We start from the raw sequence: 17,739 nt of genomic DNA on the forward strand, positions 1-17,739 counted from the left end.
CATGATTGAACCATGGATCCCACTTTTTGTTTTAAAATGTGTAGCGTTATATAATGTATGAAAAATTCTCTCCATGTGACAGACTGAATTCAGTCTTACTTTCAATTGAGTGATAGGGAGTAAAGAGGACTTCCAATGAAAAGGAATTAACCAGTGAATCGCTACGCTTATCGTATGGATAAGTCTGATGTGTGGTATAGAAATGCCAGGGATAGCTGTAATTAATAAGCAGTTAGAAAGATTAGTACGTGTGTCAGAAATAGCTGAAGCAAAGTTGTTATATTTATATATTTTATTATGTTATATTTATTTGGTATATGATATTTTGTCCTTGGGGACTGAAATGAGGTGAAATTGGACTTTTCAATGAATATATGTAAGGATTTTAAATTATTATCGATCCACTAGAAGTAATTATCCAGTCCATATAGACCTGGAGGGAATTTTGTGTCTCCTAAAAATGTAGCTTGACGGGGGGGTAGGGGGGGTTTGAGGTCAGATTTTTTTTTTTTTTTCCCACAAAAATTTTTAGTGAAAGTTTTTCATAGATAATACAAATAGTACCATAAAACATATAAGCAAGGTACAACTACATGGTTCCAACTAAAGGGAGGCATAGGGTTCAACGTTCATGGAAGTAAGAGCCAAATGCTACTGCCTCTAAGCACCGTCAGTAAGAAGGCCACATAAGGAAACTTATATTAGTAGGGAATAATCTTTTTTTTTTTCAAATATATATTTTATTAGTTTCAAAGAAATGGGCAAAGCCCACAAAATACCACAACGGTATTTCTTTGTTATCCCTTTGGCAGAGTTATAAATACTATATATCCATTTAGAGATCAGGGGTTTATATTTCAGTTGGCCATAAAGTCTATCATATGAGAGCTTTAATACAACCGTCGGGAGGCCGCAGCCAGAGAAGGAGAAAGAGAGATAGGAAAGCAAGTAATAGAAAAGTAAAGAGAAAAGAGATAGAGAGGAAGGGGGGAAGGGGAAAGGAGAAGTTGGGGAGGGAAGGGCTGGAAGGGTGAGGGGGGGTGTAGGCGTTTAGTTTAATAGATCACTCTGTGTTGTCCAAGAGTAGTTTACCTTCTTCTGAGTACTTAAATATATTCCAAAGTGTCCAAGTTTTCCTGTAGGTTTCTTGCCTATTTTGGGCCGTCATTATAAGATCCTCCATTCTGTTTATATCTTCTACTTTCCGTAGCCATAGCGATGTGTTTGGCGAAGATTGTTGCTTCCAGAGCATGGGAATGCAAGATTTGGCTGCGTTTGTTAAGTGGCGCAATAAAGATTTTTTATAGTTTTTGATCGGTATAGTGGATACGTGGAGTAGAAAGAATGTCGGGTCGTTCGGGATCTGGAAATCAGTAAATTTTTGGGATATAGTACGAACTGCAGTCCAGAAATTTGTCAGTTTAGAACATGACCAAAACATGTGCAATATCGTTCCTTCCTCCTCGTGACATCGCCAGCAGTATTTTGACGTGTCTGGAAACATGATATGTAGTCGACTAGGTGTTAAATACCATCTCGTCAGGATCTTATAATTCATCTCCTGTATTTTAGTGCACACTGAAGATTTAAGGGAGAGATTAATCATGTTTTGTTTCTGGACTGCTGTGAAAGAGCTTTGGAGGTCTGTTTCCCACTTTGTAATGCATGGTAGACTGGGTGGTTGGGGAGGTGTATTCAATAGGACGTACATCTTAGATAAAACCTGTGGCAGAGATTCCGTATCTATAAGCATTTCTTCAAACGTGGTCAGGGGTCTAGTGTAGTTTTGTGGGTTCGGAAGAGTCTGAAGGAAATGATGTATTTGTGCTGCATTCCAAAATAAAAGTTTGAACGGACCTGTCGGGTCCATTAATTCTGAGATGGAGGGCCATTTATCCTGTTTCACAAAATGTGACGCTGTAATGCAGTTGGAACTTCTTAGCGTCTGAAACTGTACGGATGAGATCCCAGGGGGAAATTTAGGGTTACCCAGAATCGGGGTCAAGGGAGATGTTTTTGTCGTTAATGAGGTTAATAATGTAGCTTGCATGCATTGCTTTATAGTATTTCCTATGAAAGGATGGGATCTCAGTTCTGATGGAAGGGAGTCCTTGCACCATAACGTGGTCTGTAAGGGTATATTTGTTTGTTGTTGTTCTATTTGTACCCATAGTTTAATGTCCTTATGTAGTCTCCAATCTATAACCCTGCCCAGGTGGGTTGCTTGGTAATATTTCCGGATGTCTGGTAACGCTAAGCCACCGTATTGTTTTGGTGAGGATAGTTGAGATCCTGGGATGCGGGGTTTTTTATGTGCCCAAACGAAACGAATAAAGAGACTTTGTACTTGTTTAAAGTATGTGTGGGGTATCTTAATTGGCAGGGCCTGGAATAGGTATAGAAATTTGGGAAGTATACTCATTTTAAGTAGATTACACCGCCCAAACCAAGAGTGTAATTCTTTAATCCAGTTGTCTAATAATATTCTGGTCTTAGTTAACAAAGGGGAGAAGTTGCTTTCGTATAGTAAAGCCGGGTCTTGCGGTATTCTCGTGCCTAGATAGGTCAGGGCAGAGGATGTCCATCTAAATCTAAAGCTGGATTGCAAGCTTGGAAGGATATTTGATGGTATTGATATCCCCATCGCCTCCGATTTGGAGAAATTAATTTTTAAATTTGATAGCTTCCCATAAGTTTCAAATTCTTTGAGGAGATTTGGTAGAGATATTCCCGGGTTTGTTAGCGAGAAAAGCATATCGTCTGCATATGCTGATATTTTATGTTGCAAGGGGCCAATTGATATTCCTTGGATGTCTGGATTTAATCTAATTTTGGAAAGAAAGGGTTCTAAGGAAAGAGCAAAGAGGAGGGGGGATAGAGGGCACCCCTGTCTCGTTCCATTTGTTATTGGGAAGGGATCTGATAGGACTCCATTTGCTTTTACTTGGGCTGTCGGATTAGAGTATATTCCGGCTATTCGGCTAAGCATCACCTCCCCCAGGCCTATATGCCTGAGTACCGCAAACATAAATGGCCAACTTACTCGGTCAAACGCCTTTTTGGGCGTCGGTATTAAGAAAAATACTGGGGATTTTCCTAGACCTGGTGACATATAGTAGGTTTAGTACCTTTGTAGTACTGTCCCTGGATTCCCTAGAAGGGATGAAGCCAACTTGATCCAGGTGAATAAGTTGCTGGAGATGCTGCACCAGCCTAGCAGCCAGAATTTTGGTAAATAATTTGAGGTCGAGATTCAGCAGCGATATGGGACTATAGCTATCACACACCGCCGGATCCTTTCCTTCCTTATGGATCACAGATATATGGGCTCCTAATGTATCTCTAGCAAAGGTTTTACCACTCCCTATCATATTAAATAATATGACCATACGGGGACCCAATATTGAAAAAGAGTTTTATAATATTGTAGTGTATAACCATCCGGACCTGGGGCTTTACTTGGTTTCATTGTCCCTATGACTTTTTGGACTTCTGTCAAGGTTATAGGTGAATCTAGATCTTCTTTAATTGCTTGTGGGAGGGATGGCATTTGAGAGGACGTGATATAATTTTCTATTTCAGTAGTGGGGGGTGTCACTTGGGGCAAGTTGTATAGATTAGAGTAAAACCTTTTAAACTCTTCAGTGATTCGTGTGGGTAAGGATTCTTTCTTGCCTCCTGTCGTTGTGATATGTGGGATATAAGTCATTGATTTGTGATCTCTAACCAGTCTCGCTAACAATTTCCCACATTTATCTCCTGACTCATACGTCCGTTTGCTACAAAACTGTAGGGCTGCTTTGGCCCTATATTGTAGAAGGTCAATAATTTGTCGTCTAAGTGAAGTCAAAACAGTCTCTGAGGACTGTGTGGGGGCATGTTTGTGTCTGGCTTCGGAGATGGCAAGTTCCTGTAAGAGTTGGTGAAGTTGTTTATTCCTCTCTCTTTTGATGCGGGCACCATGAGAGATGAGGATCCCTCTAATAACAACTTTGTGGGCTTCCCATAGTATCCCAGGGTCACAGTCTGGTTGGTCATTTTCTTGAAAATACAAATTTAGCGCTCTAGTTACATCTGTCAACACCTCTGGAGTTTGTAAAAGGCTTTCACTGAGACGCCAAAAACGATGTCTGGGAGAGGAAGTGTCCGAGAGGTGATAGGTCATAAATATAGGCGCATGATCTGACCACGTCTTATTTCCAATGGAGGTCTGCTCTACAGCGTGTAACTGAGTGTGTGGAATCAGGAAGTAGTCAATTCTGGTGTATATCTGATGTATGTGCAAGTAGTATGTATAATCCCGTTCTCCTGAGTGTTGTAAGTGCCAGACGTCTATTAGTTGCGATTTGTGTATCGTTTTAGCTATTCTTTTGAGTTGATTTGGTGGGATCGACGATCTGCCCGTCGAAGTGTCAACCGATGGAATTAATGGTGAATTGAAGTCTCCTCCTATAATCAGTTGTCCTTCTCTAAAATTCGTTCAACCTCTCTAAAGTATCTCTCAAAAATGTGGCTTGTTGTTCGTTAGGGGCATATATTGCTGCTAGCGTTACTATTACGGTTCCAATTAGACCTTTAAGAAAAACATATCTTCCTGTCGGGTCTATTAAAGAGTTCTGATGTTGCCAGGGAATTTTACTGGATATTAATATAGAAACCCCTTTGGACTTAGACTTTGGATTTGTGGAGTGATAGGTCACTGGAAAAGATCTGTTCTGTAGGTACGGTAATCTGTTAGTTTTAAAGTGTGTTTCTTGGATAAAGGCTATATCTGTTTGAGTTCGCTTTAGGTCATCTATCAATATACGTCTCTTCTCTGGCGTATTAAGCCCTTTTGCATTGAGAGACATCACTTTAATCTTACTGGCCGCCATTTTACAGTGGGGGGGGGGGATGGGGGGAGGTAAGTTTAGATCTGAGGTAAGGAAGAGAGGGGTGGAGGTGAAGATAAAGAGGGAAGTAAGGATAACAAGAAAAGAGAGATAGTGAATAGTAAAAAATAGGAGGTGCAGACAAGGCCTAGTGTCTTGCCTGTTTCAGTCCCTTTTCACTTCAGGGAATGTGTTTTTGCATATAACTCCCTGAAGACGATAATATGTCCCCCAGGGAGATATGCTGACCTAATCGGGAGAGAGGTAGGACAAGGCCCTAAAGAAGAGTCTCCCGTCCACTCTACCCCCCCAGCATTTCTTAAACATAAAACCATAAGTATACTATGCATCCTTATAAACAGATTATCTAACCAACCCATTCCAGCAAATCGTGTAGCAACTGTAAACGTTTCTAATCCCCGTCTCAGACACAGTCTCCCACCTCACATACTCCACACGTCCACCCGATCAGTCAGGTGGACACTCAATGGGGCGGATGGCTGCACCGCGACTTCAAAACATGTCCAGGGAACTGACCCATTTCCTATTTCTTATCATATAACCATTCTTGCAACTTAAAACCATATATTAGTAACTGCATAAGGCACTTAAACAAACTGAGCATTACCCTAGGACTTGCGTCTGGAAGATGTCTTGCCTCTCAGGGCATCGTGTCATGGCTGCAGGGTGGTCCCACCAGGTCTCCACTATGTAGGAGCTGATATTTCCACCCACAGAGCCACCAAGGTTCGGCTCCGCAGTCTATGACTTCACTTAAACATTTACAAGGGAATGTCTATCAGATCCCCGTTTCTGGGAAGACCTTTCTTCTGTTTTTGTTCAGCTGGTAAGGCCTCCTCTATAAAAGTCAAGGCCGACAATTGGGACGACTGCAGAGGTTTGAGACAGTTCCTAAACAGAGAGAGGCATGAGGCTGGGTTTACCCTCTCCGAGAGTTTCTCTGAGCCTATCAGTCCTCCCGAGGGGTCATGTCTTCCTCACAGTCCAATTGCTCGTACTTATGGAAGAAGCTCCAGGCACTTTGTATGAGCTGCTCAAGGATTGCAACTACAGAGGCAGGGGAGTGGGCTTGGACCATCGTTGTCAATGGTGATATCGTCCCATTACTTAAAGGGTCTCAGACTAATCCCCTACCTTCGTGCCGCAGAGAAAAACTAGTAACACCTGGCGATCGATAATCACCTTATAACCAAACCGATGCCAAACATAACATTTCAGGCGTTATTCAGCATACAATATGTGAAAAATATTCTGCGCTGCTCACAAAAGAAACAAAAAGCAGCTGACACGACCAACAAGGTATATAGGAGAAAATACAACAAAAAAGTGTAGCGCTAAACAATATCATAAAAAATTGGTGGGTATGTGGTGAAGGAAATCACCTATGCAAAAAACTATTCATAAATAATTAGTCCTAATATGGATATTATAACTAAAAAATAACAGTGGTCAGTCCTTGTATAGACATATTATAGACAGGTATTTCCAGTGTCCCAAAAATGCAGATAAGCTCACTACCACCGAGAGAAGGAAAGGCTTACCAGATGAGATGGACCCGACAGGGCATGCGCCAAATTGGGTCAGATAAGGCTTGGGTGGTAAGTGGCTGTAGGTGCCTGTAATATCACGGATTGCTGGATTCCTCCAAGTGGCTCCCGGGTCCTGGGAGATGTATAGAGTCCCAAGGATGTAGATGGTCCCGTAGATCCTAGGAGGGATGGGGTATTCCGTGGGAGGATCCCTCAAAGCAGCATACCATGGATTAGGTGATGATGTTATGGTCAAAAAAAGGAAGAAAGGAAGGGCCACATAGTGTAAATCCGAATATGAAATTTTTATTAAAAAGAAAGAGTATACACTCACGTGTAAATCCAAAGTAAAAACAGCGCTGTAACACAGTGGCGACAATGGGGTCCTACCCGACGCGTTTCATCCTAAAAAGACGTCATCTGGGGGGTTACCCCCACTGTAGCCACACTCATATTTATAGGGAATACATCAATAGTCATGGGAATCAGCTCCACAATGAAAAAAACATCACTTCCGGTATCGGCCAAAATGGCCGTCCGGCGTGCGTTCCAGATATGCGTTCCACACCTTACTTCCGGGTTGGAAGGTAAACCGGAAGTGGGGGAACGATCTGGGACCAAAAAAAAGAAAAAAGAAAATAAAGCTATAAAGCTTATATCTAATCAAACTGCCAGGAGACCTTGTATTCTGTAGGTAGGTGCAGCGAGTGTAGATCAGGAAAACCCACGATACTGCACATGCGCAGTGTGTGTGCGCAAGGCGGTGTCTCTAGTACATACACCAAGGAAGTGACGTAGCGGAGAAAAGAAGTGAAACAAGCGCCATGATTGATCATGCGCAGTGAGGACAGGGGGATACTTAGAAAATGATGATGCAATGCCGCTGTCAGCGGACGTGTGGACATGCGCAGTGATGACAAAGGAGTGATTAGGGAATGAAAAAGGGATACTTAGAGAAGGATGATACAATACCGCTGTCGGCGGACATGATAACATGCACAGTGAGGACAAAGAGGTACTAAGCAGACCACGGACTGCCTATTAATGTGCATATATAAAAAAAGATGTGAGGCCTAAAATTAAGTGAATAATATAAATAATAATAAATAAATAAGCTACCACAAATGGGCATAAAACATAAAAAGTGCTACTCACACCAGGTAAATACACTGGTGAAAAAAAGCCAGTGTTCAAAGGAATAGTGGAACGAAATAGTGGAGCGGGCTTCCATGAAAAAATATACAGGATATAAAAATATATAGGGTATTATGCCCACATACATGAATAAAAATAACCCATACATTAAAGCACAAAATAATATGGACATGTATATAAAGCACTTCCTGTAGAGAAAGAGTGAATTGTAAACAAGCACTGAAGTGCTATATTAGTATATATGAAATCCGTAAACAAGTTAAAATATGTGGATAGCCCAACCAAGGCCAAAAATGAATGGACAAAAATAAAAACAAAAACAAAAACAATGCAAATAACAGGACCCAAAGGGAGAGGGAGAAACAGAAAAGAGAGAGTTTGTTGTTTAGGGATAGGTGTCAGGCTCTATTAATGAAAGCGTTGACATCCAACTCCACGTTGATGCCTGATGGTGAAAGGGTACGGAGCTCATGGATCAAGAAAGTCTCCAATCGTGATACACCTCTGGTCATGGCCCCACCCCTCCACGGGGGGACATATCGATCTATCACTATGAATTGTGTACCCGCGAACACCCGATTATGATGTAACTTATAGTGACGGGGAACTGTATGCTTGGTGTCGCCACTCTTAATCAAAGCAATATGTTCCGCTACTCTTATAGAGAAAGAGCGAATGGTGCGGCCAACATATTGCTTACCACAATGACATGTAATTAAGTAGACAATGTGGCTGGTGGTGCAAGTACAGAATCTTTTGATAGAATATCGTCTCTGTGTAACTGATGAAATAAACGATATAGTTTTTCTTCCTATACCAGAATTGTGTCGACAAACAGTACATCTTCTACATGAGTAGAAACCCTCCATTTCATAAAAAAGAGGTTGATATACAGGAGGATTAATGATGTTAGGGGCAATCTTGCTTTGTATAGTGGGGGCACCCTTAAAAATGACTTTAGCCCTATCAGGCAAAACAGTGTTCAGAACCCGGTCATTCCTGAGGATGTCCCAATGTTTGGACATGATAGCCTTAACATGTTTGTATTGATTAGAAAAAGTGGTCAAAAGAGACCACTTAAAAATCTCACTCTGCTCTTTTTTAGGCTTCTCAACAAGGAGTGACTCCCTATTGGTCACAAGGGCGTGTTGGAACTCCCGATCTACAAGTTGGGGGTCATAGTTCTTATCCAACAGTTTTGCCTTCAAAAGAGCAGATTGTGTTTTAAAGGCCTCAGTGCTAGAACAATTTCTTCTTAATCTAAGAAATTGGCTTTTTGGAACTGAGTCTAACCAGGACCGGTGATGGCAACTATCTGGCGGAATGAAACTATTCCGGTCAGTGGTTTTAAAGTGAGTCTGGAAATGGAAAAGACCATTACGGATCTCGATATCTAGATCCAAAAAGTTAATTTTTTGTTTACTGGCTGTGTATGTCAGGGAGATGCCACGATCGTTAGTGTTAAGATGTTCAAAAAACTGATCCAACGATTCGGCACTACCCTTCCATAGGAGGAGGATGTCGTCAATATACCGCGCCCACATGGTTAGGGAGGGATCCCTGTTGGCATAGACGACATCCTCCTCCCATTTAGCCATAAACAAATTGGCGAGGCTAGGGGCATATTTAGCGCCCATAGCCACGCCTCGCAACTGATGGTAGTATTGCTGGTCAAACCAGAAATAACTTCGCTTAGTAGCGAACTCTAAAAGTTCCATAATAAAAGAGCACTGGAAAGATGCGATGCTAGGGTCTCTCTCTAGGAAGTAACGAACAGCCTCCAAGCCCTTATCCTGAGGTATACAGGGAGGCCACATCAGCAGTGGCACTGATGTGGTCACCCTGTAATTCTAAATTTTCAAGCTTGCATATAGTGGCCCCTGTATCCTTCAAGTAGGAAGGCATACGCCTTACGAGTGGCTGTAAATAAAAGTCAATATACCGGCCTATACGTGAAGTGACAGAGTCTATGCCACTCACGATAGGCCGGCCGGGGGGTTGAACTGGGTTCTTGTGTACCTTTGGTAGGTAATATATAGTTGGAACCCTGGGTGCCAAAGGCACCAAGAACTCTCTTATTCAGCATACAGTGTACGTGAATTAAGAAGCAAGTGTCTTAGGACTCACGTGCGTCTTCTTGAGAAGACGTTCTGGGTCGACGGCGGTTTCGTTGTTGTCTCGGTGGCAAGTTACTCCCCAAATTCGTTGTATTCGGGCGTCCTTGTGTCCGCGGAAGAGGGCCAAGCCAGTTGGGTATGTCGATAGGATCAGTCTCTAGGAAGTCAAAAAGGGCTGGCAGAGCGTCCGGTCTGCGCAGGGTGAAAAATCTTTGGTCTTTCCTAAAAATGGTAGATAGTGGGTATCCCCAGCGGTACGTGGCTCCTTTATGCCGAGCTAGTTCCAGTAGTGGCTTCAGTATCGCTCGTCTCTGCAGAGTAGCACGAGATAGGTCTGGAAGAATTTTTACAGTGACTCCATCGAATTCCGGGTCTTCTGTTTCCCAGGCTTTACGTAGGATTCGCTCTTTATGTACATAGTGATGCAGCCTGCAAATGACATCTCTTGGTCTCAAGGGATCTGTTGGTCTGGGGCCCAATGCACGATGGATCCTGTCTATCCCTATGCGATCTGGTAGATCAATATCTGGCAAGCTGCGGAAAATAGCGATTACTGTCTCTGCCAAATCTTCTGGTCCGGTGGCTTCTGGAAGTCCTCGGAGTCGCAGATTATTCCTGCGACTCCGGTCTTCCATTTCCTCTAAATGCAGCCGCTGCTCCTGTAAGGCCTCTGCATGTGTAACTTGGCTCTCCTCCACCATCGCCACTCGACGTTCCAGGGCTGCCAGGGATGTCTCCCCTGTCCATATTCTAGATGTCAGTGCGCTCACATCTGCCCTCACCGCATCCATTTCCTTGCGGTGAGCGGCTTCTACTGTGGCTATGAGGGCTGTAATGTCTGCTTTGGTGGGTAATGCCTGCAGGAGGGAGCGCAGCTCAGCGTCTACTCTGGGAGCTTGTGAGGGGGGTTGCGACTGCTCACCATGTTCAGAGCGGAGATCCGAAGGGAAGCCGGCATATGGTTATGCTGACAGTGTGTCTCCGTGAGGAGATGGGGAGCCGCGATCCGCTCGTCTCTCTGAGTGCTCACCACTCGGCGACGCCATCTTGAGATCCGGAGAGCCGAGGAGGGAGAGCTGGAATCGCCGTCTAAGCTCACCCGAGGATGGCGGGTGAGGGGTTGATTTAGTTGTTTTGTTGCCCTTTTTTACTGCCTTTCTTCTGGATGAGAAGAATAGTTTGGATATTTCAGCTGGATTTACTGGTATAGGGGAGAGACGGCCGGGAGCTCAGCTATAACGTGTCTCTATCCAGCCATGTCCAGGCCACGCCCCGGGAATAATCTTTTAAAGAAGATACACTTCAGCGTACTACAGGCCTGTTTGACTCATGTCGGAATGGGAGACTTCAGAGCAAGGTAACCAGTATGGCTTCTGAAGGTAGATTTTTTTATATCATCTCCATATTTGTAAAGAATGAAGAACTAATTGATTTAAATCTACAAACCTTTTTTGTGGGATATTTGTAGACCAAAAGTATACCCGATAGAGAGTAAGGGTATATAGAGTTATTTTCAAATTGGACCCAGGGGATCTTTGAATTAGCAATGTGCTGTTAATTTCTTTTTGGAAGTTAGCTACTGTACATAGATTTTATGTATTCTAATGGGGATTGCGCTAAATACGGTAAATATTATATTTTTGGAAGTATAGTCATTTTTACTACAGTAATCCTACCTAAGAATGAGATATGATAGGATTTGCATAATTTTATATTTCTTCTAATTTAAGTAGTAATGGGATGCAATTCTAATGCCCCGTACACACGGTCGGATTTTCCGACGGAAAATGTGTGATAGGACCTTGTTGTCGGAAATTCCGACCGTGTGTGGGCTCCATCACACATTTTCCATCGGATTTTCCGACACACAAAGTTTGAGAGCAGGCTATAAAATTTTCCGACAACAAAATCCGTTGTCGGAATTTCCGATTGTGTGTACACAAATCCGACGCACAAAGTGCCATGCATGCTCAGAATAAATAAAGAGATGAAAGCTATTGGCTACTGCCCCGTTTATAGTCCCGACGTACGCGTTTTAGTCACCGCGTTCAGAATGATTGGATTTTCCGACAACTTTGTGTGACCATGTGTATGCAAGACAAGTTTGAGCCAACATCCGTCGGAAAAAATCCTAGGATTTTGTTGTCGGAATGACCGATCAATGTCCAACCGTGTGTACGGGCATAAGAGAATAGGTGTTTTATAACTGGGGTGAGACGAATGCCTGAGTAGGGGAGAGAATACATAGACCATGTAAAGGAGAAACAGTCCCTTAGGCACTGAATTGTGTATTGGGTATATTAATGGGCATACCTATGGATTTCGAAATATTGACTGATAGTCCTTAAAGGGATGCGAATTGTTGTAGTGTACTAAGTAAGTCTGGTAATGAGGTGATAGGTTGTGTGATGAATAGAAGCATGTCATCGGCATACATGCCAAGTTTATATGACCTATTAAATGAGGTGTATCCTTTAACGTTTGTATGGGATAAAATGGCAGTGGCTAAAGGCTCTATAGCTAGAGCAAAGAGTGGAAAAAGAGGACATCCTAGCTTGTCCCTCTGCCTATATTAAAAAATTTAGAATTACAACCCAGTAAACAAATTCTTGTTGGAGGGTTATTGTATAATGTCCTAAATGCATGGAAAAATTCACCTTGTATTCTGTATTTTGGTAAGATAATATCTAGGTATTTCCAAGAGACAAAATCAAATGCCTTATTAATATCAAGGCTTAGAAGTAGCAGCTCCTGAGATTTTATGTTCGTATCCTGGATTACATTCATTGCTAAACGAATGTTGTCCGTTATCTGACATCCTGAAATGAATCCTGGACGCAAGCCGCTAACATTTTTTAGATCATTGTTAAAGGGGTTGTAAAGGTAATTTTTAATTTTTTTTTAAATAACAAACATGTTATACTTACCTTCACTGTGCAGCTCGTTCTGCACAGAGTGGCCCCGAACCTGGTCTTCTGGGGTCCCTCGGCGGCTGTTTCGGCTCCTCCCCGCAAGGACTCACCACCTTAATGCGAGCTCCCTCGCATGGTGGCTAGTTCTTGCGGACGCGCTCCTGTGATACAGCGGCGGCTATGGCCGCTCACTGTATCACTCGGCCCCGCCCCCCGGCGTGCCGCGTCATTGGATGTAATTGACAGCAGCGTGAGCCAATGGCTGCGCTGCTTTCAATCCATCCACTGTAGCCAATCAGCGGCCAGGCTGAGAGGCGAAATCGATGCCGGGAGCGAGCGGGGGACTTTCGAGGGGTCAGGTAAGTAAAACGGGGTGGCGGTATTGTCGGAAGTTTTTTCACCTTAATGCATAGAATGCATTAAGGTGAAAAAACTTTTACCTTTACAACCACTTTAAATACAGATATTGGCCTGTAATTTTGGGGAAGTGTATGATCTTTGTCTGGTTTAGGTATCAGTGACATATTGGCAAGCAGGGCCAGCGCTCCCACTTTAGATGCGTTAGAGCTGCATACAGTCACCTATAAACATGAATGGGTGACAGTGGCTGTACGCAGCTATGCACCACTATTTGCATAAAGTAGCACATTGCACAGATAAACTGTAATACGCTGAACATCTGTTTCTGGAGAGACTTTTGGTTGTGTTTTCTCTGCCTAAGAATTGGATTCTTCCTTTTTTGCAATGACAGCTTTTTTTCTGTATTTGTTCTTAATGACAGTCAAATTAACACTAAAGCTGCCCATACACAGTTTTTTTTTTTCTCCACAAACAATGTGGATGGAGGATCACCCCGTGCCAGGATATTGTATTCTGACAGTGGCTTCTGCTGATGTTTTCCAACTTGTCTGTTCAGCAGAAGTCGATAAAACAATCAACTTCGTTCGAGAGGCAACTGCTACATCGATCGAAATTCAGCTGGTCCATGCTGAACCGGATGAAATGTGATCAGTGTATGGCTAGCTTATGTGGCAGCTGATGATATATCACAAGATTTGTTATAAGTGTAAAGCTGGCCATACTGTACATGGATAGAAATTCATCTGGAACAGCAGGGACCGGCCAAGATTTGATCCAAGTATGGGCAGGCTGCTTGTACCTAAGTCGATCCATCAATCGACTTGGAGACAACCAGCCTGTTGGGTTTTTCTACATGCGATTACCGCCAGGGGCTACAGCCACTAGCAGAAATCATTGTGTTCCACTGGTCAGGAATGCTCTCCACGCCCCCCCCCCCCGACCAGCAGAATACAATAGTGCTGCGGGAGGCATTCCCCCATCAACATTGACTGTGCTGATGGGGGAGTAAAGCAATTTTCTTTCCTTCCCACCATCTATGGGCTGCTTAAGAATCACTTGACCTATTCAGTTCTTTACTCACATTTATTATAGTACTGCAGAACAAATCAAGTTTCAGCCTAGGGTCACACTGACAGCGAGTTAGAAATTGTGTGAGTTCAGCTTAACCTGCACAGATGTCTATACAAAATCGCACCCAAAGTCGCCAAAAGTAGTACAGGAACTACTGTTGGAAATCAGTGTGGTGCTGCAAAATCAGCGCTGTACCGATTCGTAGGGTGTCATTGCCAGCAATAGCTGCCGATTTGCCATGTGATTTGACATGTCAAATCGCTCCACTGTGAACCTAGGCTAAAGCCTGTGTGTATGCAAAATGAAGGGTTTGAACCTTGCAGCCAATCCTTTTTCAGCTGCTGTTTTCTAGAGCAGGTAATGAAATGAAAATAATTTTTATGTTTTTTTTCCATTTTAGCTTGTGCACAAACCTTGTATATAATATTACTAAGAGCCTGCACACCTACCACATTCATGCACGTTGAAGAGCGTGTGGTTATATGAATTCAGGAACTTGTTGAGGAAGAAGTACACAGGAAACTGGGACAGGACAAAGCTCAACTGTAGAAAGAAAACAGCAGATAACATCAGATTAAAATGACATAACCCTAGATTTGTACATAATGCAGTTTATAGTATATTATAGCATCAATCTTACAATAGTTTTTCTCAATGTGCTTGAGGTGTACCACCAATACTTCAGGTGGAACATGGCAGTACCTGGCCTGTTGTATATGTGTCACCTAGAGGGGCCCCAAGATTTATAGCTGATATGCAGAAAATAAACAATCCTAAAGCTGAACTAAATCAAAAGGATTAACAGTTTCTTAAAACAGTTACATTCAAGGCATGCCATGAATGAGAACTATCACAGTCACTTATGTTCTTAACCGAACTGTCAAGCCATCGAATGGCTGGTGTCAAAATTGATTACATGTGGAGCACCTTGGCAACTGCAGATCAAACATAGGCCAAGATTGAAGCTTCCTTGGCTGTAAAGGATAGGAGGGTTTAGTTTTGCATTAAAGTTCTGTTCTGGGTGCTGGAGCCCAGAGGCCTTCATTCATAAACCCATACAGTATCTTACCTTTCTAGTTTTGGCTAGAATTGGGAAATGCAAAAACCTCTGTGAGGTTTGTACAGCCATATTTCTGGCAATCCCTGACAGAAGGAAAAAAAAGAGGAAAAGGAGATACAGACCCCGACTCTAAATATCAAAAACTATTTGCAGGGGCGGACTGACCATTCGGGCACTCGGGCACTGCCCCAGGGCCCCATGCCACTAAGGGGCCCCATCAGGGTTACCAGCCTCAATAAAACCAGGGACAGTATGTAAAAATCTGTGTTTTTAAAAAATCCCAAGATTATAGCTGCCCCGCCTCTTCAGTACCTTTTCAGTGTGTGTATGTGTATTCTGTGTGTGTACATTGTGTGTCTGTGTGGCCCCAAAATCTATTGCCTGGGGGCCCCATAATCTCCTATTGCCTGGGGGGCCCATAATCTCCTATTGCCCGGGGGCCCCATAATCTTCTCCTATTGCCTGGGGGGCCCATAATCTCCTATTTCCCAGGGGCCCCATGAGTTGTCAGTCCGCCCCTGACTATTTGCAATATTGATAATGGTTGATTTGTTCACAACAAAAGTGTGATGGAACGCCTTGGCACCCCACTTGCATGCTTCTGCCAAACAGTACCTCCTGCCTTCCAAGCCGTTCCAGCAGACCAAGAGCCAATACCAGCTCTTTACCCCAAGTACCATACACAGACAAAATGTTAAAGTAAACTCTAAAAGAATGACTGTTTATTGAACAGAAATACAGGTTTTTATACACTTCAAAAGTAGGTCAGTCACCACATGAACAATAAAACCAAATATTTACCCAAAACATCACACAATGGTTAGATAATGAGCTAAAGTTGACGCAAGGTTAATCCCATCATAAGAACCTCCAAGAGTTAGCCAAACTAGCCAACAGACAGAAACAATAGGTGACTCAATTTAACAATGGGAATTCACACCTAGACAATGCTTTGATTAATCAGGGATCCCAGACTGTCCGGCAACAGTGTTTAAGAAGACCCAGGGCTGTTCAAATCTCATTAACCAGCTTTCTTTTCACATATATCTGCTCACTGAGTTTCAAGCTGGCAGAGACCATCATGGCTTCCTTGACTATTAAATGTAATAATGTCCTTTTGCATTATATACCAGGATATTTTCCTAAATGCTTGTAGCTCCCTCAAATTCCAGGGCCCAAAATCAGTGGGAAAGAGGCCACCCTGAAGTCCCCCCCAAAAGCCCCTGTCCTGGTCGGGTCGGTCACAAAAAGTATATGTGTATATATTAATGATTTGATATATTTAAAAGCGATTGAGTATCTGATCCATTTATTAAAGCGGAGGTTCACACAAAAATGGAACCTCCGCTTTTCGGAACCCTCCCCCCTCCGGTGTCACATTTGGCACCTTTCAGGGGGGAGGGGGATGCAGATACCTGTCTAAGACAGGTATTTGCACCCACTTCCGGGCATAGACTCCCACGGGAGTCTGCGCCACTTCCCGTCCCCCCGCGCTGTCTGCTGGGACACACACGGGTCCAGGGACCATTCTGATTGCGCAGCGCGACTCACGCATGCGCAGTAGGGAACCGGGAATTGAAGCCACAAGGCTTCATTGCCCGATTCCCTTACCGAAGATGGCAGCAGCAGGACCGAGGGACAGTTTGGCCTCGGGTGCCGACATCACTGGACCCTGGGACAGGTAAGTGTCCTTATTTTAAAAAGTCAGCAGCTGCAGTATTTGTAGCTGCTGATTTAAAAAAAAAAAAAACATTTTGCGGGACTCCCGCTTTAAGTTTGTATATGATTTTGCACAATTATTTTTAGAGTTGCACTTTGCATTGTTCGATGCAAATTTGTTGTGGTTTTTCATGAATTTGTTTATTTGTGTCAATTATATATATTTTTAAAGCACACCGCAACTCATTTTTTATTCAGTTTATATTTGCTACATATGGAAAAAAAATATTCCTTTAAAAAATGTAATGTTTTCTAAAAAAGAAAGAAAATAATTGTGCGGATAATAAATAAAGAATATATAACCACTACAATAAGGCTTAAAGTAAACCTCAGACACATGAACAAAGCATATCCCTCTCTAGTGTGTACGCGTCCCAATTAAGAGCACTGTGTGTCATTTCTGTCTGCTGCTTTGTTCCTCTGCTATGTGCATGAGTTACGTTTGACAAACTTTCATGACACTTATGCCCCGTACACACGATAGGATTTTCCAACGGAAAATGTTCTATGGGAGCTTGTTGTCGGAAATTCCGACCATGTGTAGGCTCCATCGGACACTTTCCATAGGTATTTCCGTCACACAAAATTTGAGAGCTGGTTCTTAAATTTTCCGACAACAAAATCTGTTGTCGTAAATTCTGATCGTGTGTACACAATTCCGACGCACAAAGTTCCACACATGCTCGGAATCAAGCAGAAGAGCCGCACTGGCTATTGAACTTCATTTTTCTCGGCTTGTCGTACATGTTGTACGTCACGCGTTCTTGACGTTCGGAATTTCCGACAAGATTTGGGTGACCATGTGTATGCAAGACAAGTTTGAGCCAACATCCGTCGGAAAAAAAACATGGATTTTGTTAACGTGTGTACAGGGTATTAGGGTTAAAAAGGTGACAGGGGAGGGATCTCCACCACACAGCTCTG

General features: G+C 43.0%; 1 protein-coding gene across 2 annotated transcripts in view; it reads right to left on the reverse strand.

Annotated features, from left to right (window-relative positions):
- The window catches only part of UNC93B1 (unc-93 homolog B1, TLR signaling regulator), an 88,373-nt gene that overhangs the window by 9,092 nt on the left and 61,542 nt on the right, over positions 1-17,739 (reverse strand). For both annotated transcript variants that reach the window (XM_073597075.1, XM_073597074.1), the window contains exon 7: positions 14,486-14,579. In XM_073597075.1, coding sequence (XP_073453176.1) covers positions 14,486-14,579 — 94 coding nt within the window. The remainder of the gene's footprint in view (positions 1-14,485; positions 14,580-17,739) is intronic.

This window comes from Aquarana catesbeiana, linkage group LG08 (genome assembly GCF_042186555.1).
Source record: "Aquarana catesbeiana isolate 2022-GZ linkage group LG08, ASM4218655v1, whole genome shotgun sequence".
Classification (NCBI taxonomy): domain Eukaryota; kingdom Metazoa; phylum Chordata; class Amphibia; order Anura; family Ranidae; genus Aquarana; species Aquarana catesbeiana.